Here is a 10,090-nt window from a genome sequence, read left to right on the forward strand (position 1 = left end):
CAAAAATGAACCCGAAACTCGAACCTATTTATAATTCAGACCGTTTAATACTTTTTTTGAAACCTGATCCTAATTAACTTATTTGGGTTCGACAGGCCTTTCATAAATATCCCAAATAACCGGTCTTTCGTTGGTGGTTAAAAAAGGGTAGGTAAAGAGGTCCTTATCCCTCCTGGCACACAAGAGCAAACCTTCATTCAGTTCAGTCATCTCTTCACAGCCTTCATTACTCAGTCTCCGATCTCAATCTGAACCCTAATTTCATCCTAAATGATACACATCTGATTCAACAACATCACCAATGGACCTCACCTGTCTACAACTAACCAAATGCATATTCAATTCCAATTCCAATCCAACTCATCATCTTCAACATAGGGTTTCAATTTCAAATCCAAGAGACTTCCGGTGGCGTACTTCAAACACATGCGTGGCTTCAAACTCCGATACACTCGTCTCCACCACGTCGGAGGATGTGGATTTGAAAACATGGATGCATACTAATGGCTTACCTCCGTGTAAAGTGCTTCTCAAAGAACGCCCAGCCTATCATTCACGCCATCGTCCCATTCAATACGTTGCTGCAAGTCAGGATTTACAGGTTCCACCATTTTGTTTTTTATTTTTTACTCAGTTTTGTTTTATTTTATTTCAATTTGTTTGAATTTAGTTAACTGTTGGTGTATTTTATGCTGTAATGTAGGCAGGCGATGTTGCGTTTTCGGTTCCGAATTCGTTGATTGTAACGCTTGAGAGAGTTTTGGGGAACGAGACTGTTGGTAAGATGCTTTTCAATTCTATGCAGAATATTGGTCAAAATATGGGTGCCGATCGTATCGGCAATATTTACTGATATATCACCGGTTTAAGTCTTAATTGCCAATTTTTAGTGTTTAATGTTAGTGTTTAAAATCTTAATCAGTTCCTACTTGCTACAATTTTAGTGGTTTGTAAGTTACAACAGCTTAATGCCTTAATTTGTTAATGATAGGAGAGTATAGTGAATTGTTAGTGTTAAATTGCTATATGTATGTATGTATATATATATATATATATATATATATATAGGGTAGGGTTAATGTAAAAAACAATATTTTTGTGAGAAGAATAAGAATAGATCTAGGCCCTTGGATCTATGATCTAGTGGTTGAGATTGGTAGTTTCTAAATAATTGTATTGTTTCATATTTATATTGTATAGTGTCATATTTAGGTGGTTTGTTTTATTTTAAAGCTCTTCTCACACTTCTCACAAAACACTTGTTTTTTATTTGAACTCTTTTCTATATATATATATATATATATATATATTTATATATATAGGGTAAGGATCCTAAGAGAACCCTTTGCAAATTGAGAACTTTGAGAACCATTTTGGACCATTAAAAACACCTTTGAAAAAAATATTTAAAAAATCATAAAACAAAAAATAACAAAAATTTTGAAAAAGTAAAAAAAACCAAAATTCTTATATTTCATTCCGTTTTCATTAAAAAAAAAAAAAAAAAACGTCGTATTATACACACTTGTATAATTTTATTTAATCTTTAGTTACGTAATATACACATATGTACAGTGTCATTTATCTTAAATTATACACATGTGTATAAAGAAATCATGTAAATGTACATATATGTATATATTATACATATGTGTATATAATTTGGCTAAACCGAGTTTTTTTTTAATGAAACCGGGATGTTAAAATAAGAATTTTGGTTTTTTTTATTTTTTTCATTTTTGTGTTTTTTTTATTTTATGATTTTTTTTATTTTTGAGTTTTTTGTGGTCCAAAATGGTTCTCATGGTTCTCAATTTCAAAAAAGTTCTCTCATGATCCTGATCCTATATATATATATGTATGTATGTATAATATAAATTCTGCATAATATTAAAGTTACCGATATCCCACCACAATAACCAATAAATATCGGTCCTTGACGATATCCAATATTTTTACACATAAACTGCATAGGTTCAATTTCATGTGTTAGATGTGCATATATATGATTGCACATATGCAAATGTAGATTTATGATATTCTTAAGCTACTTGATTTAGGTTTTGCAGTCTGTTTGGTAGATCATTATTATGACTAGGACTCTTTGCGTTATTGTAAATGCAGCGGAACTGTTAACCACAAACAAGTTATCGGAATTAGCTTGCCTTGCTTTGTATCTAATGTATGAGAAAAAACAAGGAAAGGAGTCTTTCTGGTACCCGTATATAAGGGAGCTTGACCGCCAGCGTGGTAGGGGACAACTAGCTGTTGAATCACCACTCTTGTGGTCTGAATATGAACTGAATTATCTGAATGGAAGTCCCGTTAAGGTATTTTTTTTCTGTTTTAATGATAATATTTCAAAAGGAAACTCTTCCACACAAATAGACAACAGGCTTAATTTACGTTGTAATGTTTGTAGGCTGAAGTTCTTGAGAGAGCAGAAGGCATTAGAAAAGAGTATAACGAGCTTGACACTGTCTGGTTTATGGCTGGATCACTATTCCAGGTGTGTTTTTCTTGTACATTTGGTGCTATATGTATTACAAATTATCAAGAAATGGATAAAATTTTGGTTTTTGTTTACATCAAGATTTGTCACTTTCATCAGTTTTGCATAAAAAAAAAAATTCAGTTATTTACATGATTGATTGCTTTAGTTGACTTTTTTTTTCATGGGCAGCAATATCCATTTGATATCCCTACCGAGGCCTTTCCATTTGAGATTTTCAAACAAGCCTTTGTAGCAGTTCAATCTTGTGTCGTGCATTTGCAGGTTTGTCTTATACTCTTATTAGTTGGTGATACTTGGTTGTCATTGGTCTCTTTCTGATGGAGTATTTACTTTTAGAATGTGAGTTTGGCACGAAGGTTTGCATTGGTTCCACTTGGACCACCTCTGTTGACCTATAGAAGCAACTGCAAGGCCATGTTAACAGCTGTAGATGGAGCTGTCCAATTGGTTGTTGATCGTCCATACCTAGCTGGACAATCTATTGTAGTATGGTACACTATCTGCTTTCTTTTGGATTATATTATACCATATTTGATTGTTTGTGAGAGCATAATGTTGATTTTTATCATACAAATGTTTGTAGGTGTGGACCACAACCTAATTCAAAACTACTAATCAATTACGGCTTTGTTGATGAAGATAACTCTTATGACCGTTTGGTGGTTGAGGTTAATTTGAAATTCTCATATCTTCATGAAATTTTGCCATTTCAAGAATATGACTCTCTTGGTTTCCAGGCGGCATTAAATACAGAGGATCCTCAATATCAAGATAAGAGATTGGTTGCTCAAAGAAATGGAAGGCTGACTATACAAATTTTTCAGGTATAATTCACTCTTACTTTCACTTTATGAAATTGCACAAATGGTCCGGGGATTGTAAATTTTTAGATTTTAAAAATTGCAACTTAGTTCAAACTTTTGTAAGAGGGTTGCACGCTTAGTCCCCACCATTAGTCCTAGTTATTTTTTAACGGAAAAGTATGTGCCATTTTTGTGAGGGTAATTGTGTCTTTTTAAATTTGAAACCGTAATAAAATACTTTTAAATTCTAGAACTCCTAACGTTGCCTTTATCAACTTCGATTATGCACTGAACCTTTTATTTTGCACTGAGCGAAGGTGATTTATTAGGATTTTAAATTTAAAAACACAATTAGCCTACATGACTGGCACATGACATCACGTTTTTATTAAAAAACTAACTGAAATAACCATGGGGACTAAACATGCAACCCTCACAAATATTTGGACTAAGTTTGCAACTATAAAAATTTGTGGCCAAACTTGCAATATGGTCAAACCACAGGGACCATTTGTGCAATTTTCTCTTTAATTTATGTTGTAGATGGGTACTTGATATTGATTAGATTTTAAGTTTTAAATCTTTATCATCCGCAAAGGTTAAAGTGGGGAAGGAAAGAGAAACCATTCTAGATATGCTTCCATATATGAGGTTAGGTTATGTTTCAGATCCTTTAGAGATGGAGTCGGTTATATGTTCTCAAGGTCCAGTATGCCCGGTAAGTCCGTGTGGGACCCATGTCATTTTCAGTTAAGATCAGTAATTCAGTATCTTTATTATGTTATTTTTATGATAATACAGGTAAGCCCGTGTATGGAATATGCAGTTCTGAACCAACTAGCTACTTACTTTAGAGAAAGACTGGCAGGTTATCCCACTACTTTAAGCGAAGATGAAGCCCTGGTAATATCAATGTTTTTATATTTTTCAAGTTTAGATGACGTGGGTTAGATAACGGGTCAAATTGGCTGTGAATTCTTTTATTAATTATGGGTGTTGGCGATTACAGTTGGCAGAATGTGATATTGATCCCAAGAAACGAGTTGCTACACAGCTTTTGAGGTGTGAGAAGAAAATACTAAGCAGATGTTTGGAGGTAACAGTTGATTTGATAAACAAATTACCAGATCTATCCATATCCCCATGCCCGGCTCCTTATGCCCCAATACTAAGATGATGAAACTGGAATACTGGATCCTGATTTCTAAGTTGAGTAACTCCACATAATACATATTTTTGGACTAGGCATGTATGTAGGTTAGAAAATGAATGCATTGCTGTTTTTATGGTGTTGCATCAGTAGGTGTTCTGTTTCATTTAAAGCTCAAATCATGTGGTCATTGTGTTTATTTGATACATTTTGATTTGTCGTATAAATGAGAAAGTACCCCCTGTACAGTTTATGGACCAAAATGATGATAAAATTTGAATCCGATTGCTTGTCTGGTAGCAATAGTTAAAAGCAGGTGAGAGAGTGTATTAATGTGTTTGCTCTTGGAATGCATCACCTATCAATCCTGTAAAATGTTCATTCTTATCGAACACTATCTTGTGTCAAATGAAACGTGCAAAACCAGTTTTACAATAAATGTCTGTAGCTTTGAGTATATCTGGCCTCTTTTAACTTTCTAACTCATGTGCTATGGGGCAACTTGCAAACCCTGGTATGTGTGTTGGTACATCAGCTTGTTGGTAGCCTGATAACAAACGACATTAGATAATCTGCAGTTGGCAGTTCTTCAATCCACAGATGACAGCAGGGGCATCGGTCCAAAGTCCTTGTGATAAGTTTTTAGAAGTTTTAAGGTTAACCTTGGTAATAATTATTATTATTATTATTAAAAGAAGGCTCAGATTACTAGTTTTAAGATATTGTGCTGGAGCCTTGGAGGTATGGTGAAAGTTGGATTTACAAAATTGGCTGTGAATGAGGAGAGGCTGGTCATTCATGTTTGAAGGTGTTAAGATGTTCCACGGCCGAAGGTGTTTGCTGCATTACCCATGTCTAAACAAATATATATGACGACAGATTTGATGGTGTACAAAATTGTTTTATTTTCGAAACCGGCTTAGTTTGGGTCAACAAAAGTCAAAATCGGTTTTTGTCAAACTGGTTTTCACTTAGGAAAGGACCATTTCCAAAGTGGTGGCCGTTTGGTTTTAACCAATTTCAACCGAGGGGGTTCTCAACCCAGTTTTAACCCTACGGTCGATGTTGGAACCGATTACGGTTCTGGTCAAACCGGTTTGGTTCTAGGTTGAACCAAAACTGTTTTTTTTTGGGGTCTCTCTAAATTATCTGATCTCTCATATAGAATACATGTCATGTTAACCACCTAACCGAAATTTTACAACTCCAAGTGGGATAATTAGGCAGACTTGACTTGCATCTATTATAAAATAATAAGTTTTCATGATAATCACATGTTTCTCTAAATGTGATTATGTTACTCCCAACTCCTACGACTAGACGTGCACAAATCGGGTTCAACTGGAAAACCCGAACCGGTTCGAAACCGGTTTTTTCACACCGGGTTGTAAAATGGAACCGGTTCCAATCAAGAACCGGTTCGGTTCCCGACCCGAACCGATGCCCAGATATGCTAACTTTTAAGAACCGGGTAGGGTATGAACCGTTCCACCGGTTTTTTTTGAAATTTAAATATTATAGCCGTTAGGAACCGGTTCCAACGGCTATATAGCCGTTTTTGACCATTGGAACCGGTTTTTTAACTACAAATAGGTTATTTTCTTACTAAAAATAGCAAGGTTTGTTTGTGTACTTGTTAAACCAATTCCAAAACTATAAAACACACTCCAAACCACAATTAACATTAAACCGACAAAAAATGGCAACTAATGATGACGTTGTTATGGTGATCGAAACAACAAGATGCCCCGATGTTTGGGTTCATTACGATTTGTGTCTCATGACCGACTCACATGAGTTGGCACGTTGCAAATATTGCTCGAAGTTTCTTAAAGCAGGGTCCAACTCGACATTACGAAAACATACGAATAAGTATTGTCGAGAGAAACTAAATATTAGTTGAACAAGTTACAAATAATTTTACCAAAACAAATAATTACAACTCTTCTTCGTCTTCATTCTCGTCTTCACCCTCGTCTTCGTTATCGGAAGAAACCCCGTCCTCCGCCTCCTCATCATGAATATGACGCTCTATTGGTATTTTGTCTTCAAAGTTCGCCTTGTGTTGTACACGATCCACCGCATCCAAATGGTCCTTTAGACAAATGCAAACCTCTAGAGACTCGGGAGTTAGTTTTGTTCTTCGCATAGATAACACCCTCCCACTAAGAGAAAAAACCGATTCGGAAGCAACCGTTGAGGCTTGTACGGCAAGCAAATCACGAGCCATGGCGGATAGAATGGGAAATTCGTTTTGTTTACCTTTCCACCAAGCCAACAAATCAATATTGCGAATTTCGTCGACCGTTGCGCCCTCAACATAGTTTGCTCCAGTATATCGACCAAGTTCGCTACTTGGTATGTTTCCTCTTTGCCTCTTAGATGCCGATTCACGAATCCCATTCATCAAGTTTATAAGTGGATCATTGCACGGCCTACTAGTTGTTGTTTTTTTCACAAAAGACGATCTCGTGCTTGGACCATACATTTGAAAATAATGGTCATAAAGGTCTTGAAGGTTTTTGTTGAACTTGTCCTTCGCTTCTGTCGACAACTTCGGGTCAATCTCGTGCATACCTAAGTTGTCGAATATTTCCTCAATCGTTGTTTCAACCCCATTAACATTCCAATAGGGGTTTAATGCGGCGGCACAAGTAAAGACCGGCGGTATGTTTTCAAAATATTTTATGAACTTTTCTTTCATCACCGCAACAATATTTTCGAAAAGTTTGTTCTTCTCCGCAAAGCTTTTAAAAACACAAGACATATAGTACAATTCTTGCAAAACCCAACAACTAGTAGGGTAATAGACTCCCGATAATTTTGTTGTTGACTTTTTGAACACGTCAAGATACTTCAACAAATAACCGACTTGGACCCAAACACTTTCCGGAAACATATCGGCCTCGCGTTCTTCAACAAGATTATTATGAAAAGCTTGTAAAGTTTGGCGTTGGGAAAAAGCACACTTTAACATATGACAAGTTGAGTTCCAACGGGTTGGAACGTCCCAATTCGGCCCCAAATACTTTCTTTCAACCGACTTGCAATAGTTCTTATATTCAAGATGTCTTCTTTTACCACTTTTGAAGACATCTTGTAACATAAGTCTAAAGTATTTTAAATCATCACAAATGTTTTCATTGTCAAGACCTATTTGAACAACCAAGTTGATGATATGTGCAACACATCGGACATGAAAAAAATCCCCGAAACAAGGTGGTGAATATTTAATGATAAATTTTTCAGCCGCCTTAGTATTGTTTGAAGCGTTGTCAAACGAAATCGAAAATATTTTATTTCTCAAGTTGTAAGTCGTTATAACTTCATCAAGTAATTCAAACAATTTTTCGGCGGTATGTGGGTACGGGAAGTTTTCAAAAGCGATGGTGCGTTTCATCAATTTGATCGGTCGTGCCAATCCCTTTCAACGCCTTGCAATATGGCTTCTCGATGTGCTTTCTCAAAGTAGAGTTGGAATCGTGCTTTAATATTGAACCACATAGTTTGCAACGAGCCTTTTGATAACATTCGTCATCCACAATCAAATCCCAATTCTTCCATATGTCTTGGTTGCGGTTATGGTTGACTACCGTAACAACCCTTGGGTCCTCCGTAACAGGAACGGGGGCAACAAAAGCACTCTTCTTAGCCTTCTTGTTAGTTTTTTTGACGGGTGCCATAATAATATTTAGTTGGATGGTCGGGTAAAGGAACGGGTTTGCTAAAGGAGTAGTATTTTAGTTTGTTTTTGAGTTTGGTGGTGAAACAAGTGGTGGAAACAAGTTATATATAGGTTTGGGCATCAAAAACCTGTTCCAACGGCTATATTACCGTTGGAACCGGTTCCAACGGATCTATTGTCTCAAAAACCGGTTCCAACGGCTATATTACCGTTGGAACCGGTTCCAACGGCTAATTGGTGTTTAAAAAACCGGTTCCAACGGCTATATCACCGTTGGAACCGGTTCCAACGGCTAGTTTGACTTTTGTTTGACCCTTCAAAAAAACCCGTCGGAACCGGTTTTTCCAGGTACGAACCGAACCGGTTCCAATTAAGAACCGGGTAGGAACCGGGTTGGAACTGATACTGACATACAAATAGGAGAACCGGGTACGATTTTCGGGTACAAAAATACCCAAACCAGGTATTGTACCAACCGGGTTGGAACTGGAACCGGTTCCGGTTCGGTTCCACCAGTTAGGTTCCAGAACCGGTTTTTTTGTGCACGTCTACCTACGACCATGTGTAGTCAAAATGCCTCACTCTTAGGCATTTTGCGTCATGTGGCATCCCTGTTATCAATGAAGAGTTTTGCAAACAGTGAGGTAGTGGGTAAAACGTCACAACTCTCCCACAATAATTTATATACTATTTATAAATAAAGTTTTCTAAATGTCATATGTCATCACTATGTTAATTCTTATAAAATCCACCCCCCCCCCTCTCTCTCATATTAATTAAATTTCTCTTTTTAATATTTCATTTTGAATTTTTAATAATTCCATTCTAATTTAAAAGAATTAATATCATCATAAATATGTTAATTTGTTTAATATAAAATATATTGCATTAGTTATTAATATTAGATTTTTATAAGTAACCAATAGGAAACGGGTGGGTTTCTTTAACCGATAAAGTTTCAAACATTGTTCATGTCAAAACAGTTTAAGATTAGAATGAGTTTTGGTCCACGATTTGGTTTAAAAAAGTAGTCATTTACAACTAAGTTTTGACGTAGAAAATAACAAAGAAATAATATATGATTTATGAATTTTCTAACAACTTTTTACTTCCAAATTACGTAATGTTTAGTTTTTTTACCGTATAATATATCTTTATATATGTGATACATTTTCTTTTTGTATTTCACATTATGTTACTATTTCTAAAAAATTACTTATTTTAACCTGTGTGCTACACGGGTAACTAACCTAGTTACAATTTTGTCAAAACTCAGTGTGGTATGCTAGCGTTGTGGGAAAACACCAAGCAAAGCAACTAAGCAAGCATTGAAGCTAAAATACTTTAAAGCCCATATGCAGACAGACCAGATCCTGTGGTTGTGGCCAGTAGCGAAAGTGAACATCAGCTGCTGATTCTATTTTATTCTATTTATAATAATCCTCCATCATAAAATAAATACTGGGTGGATCTGCAACGATTACATTCTCCGACTACAAACGACTCCCTGTAAGTAGGTATATTAGTCCCTACATAATCACCGAATGAAATGTATTATTCATTGATTGATTGTTACTCATACCTATTATTATATTTTCCTTCTAATCTCTCTAGTATATATATATATATATATATATTTATATATATATATATATATATATATTTCCTTTATGTATTTGTTCTCCCAATCCGTTTAGTTACAAATTTAGGGCATTGTTTTGTTGGTTGTTATGCATACAATTAATTAGTTGATTAGACATTACTACTGGTACATTTATCCTTGAATATGCTGCTTCTTTACATCACTAGCTCATTCTCTTCATTTCATGGATCCTTGTGTATAATTTCTAGACCATTCTCAGTCATGTGGCAGTTAGTTAGTTAGTTATACACTTATAGTTAACTTTGAATTATTATGATATATCATGTATTCACAG

At 35.5% G+C, this 10,090-nt stretch overlaps 1 protein-coding gene across 2 annotated transcripts; it reads left to right on the forward strand.

The window, feature by feature from the left end:
• The first annotated feature begins 271 nt into the window (after positions 1–271).
• On the forward strand, positions 272–4,651 carry LOC143582075 (uncharacterized). 2 transcript variants are annotated; one of them, XM_077064722.1, is made up of 11 exons: positions 272–601; positions 704–779; positions 2,125–2,330; positions 2,423–2,509; positions 2,684–2,776; positions 2,852–3,006; positions 3,099–3,183; positions 3,253–3,339; positions 3,917–4,036; positions 4,120–4,221; positions 4,328–4,651. In XM_077064722.1, exons 1-11 carry the CDS (start codon positions 302–304, stop codon positions 4,493–4,495), a joined length of 1,479 nt encoding a protein of 492 aa, XP_076920837.1. In that variant the 5' UTR covers positions 272–301; the 3' UTR covers positions 4,496–4,651. The 2 variants fall into 2 exon arrangements, with proteins under 2 accessions (XP_076920837.1, XP_076920836.1); XM_077064721.1 differs by having other exon boundaries at positions 3,099–3,339.
• The last annotated feature ends 5,439 nt before the right edge of the window (positions 4,652–10,090 follow it).

The sequence above is a fragment of the Bidens hawaiensis genome, unplaced genomic scaffold, assembly GCF_021521415.1.
Source record: "Bidens hawaiensis isolate Kalapana, Puna unplaced genomic scaffold, B.hawaiensis_p1.1 tig00031440_1, whole genome shotgun sequence".
NCBI classification, from domain to species: domain Eukaryota; kingdom Viridiplantae; phylum Streptophyta; class Magnoliopsida; order Asterales; family Asteraceae; genus Bidens; species Bidens hawaiensis.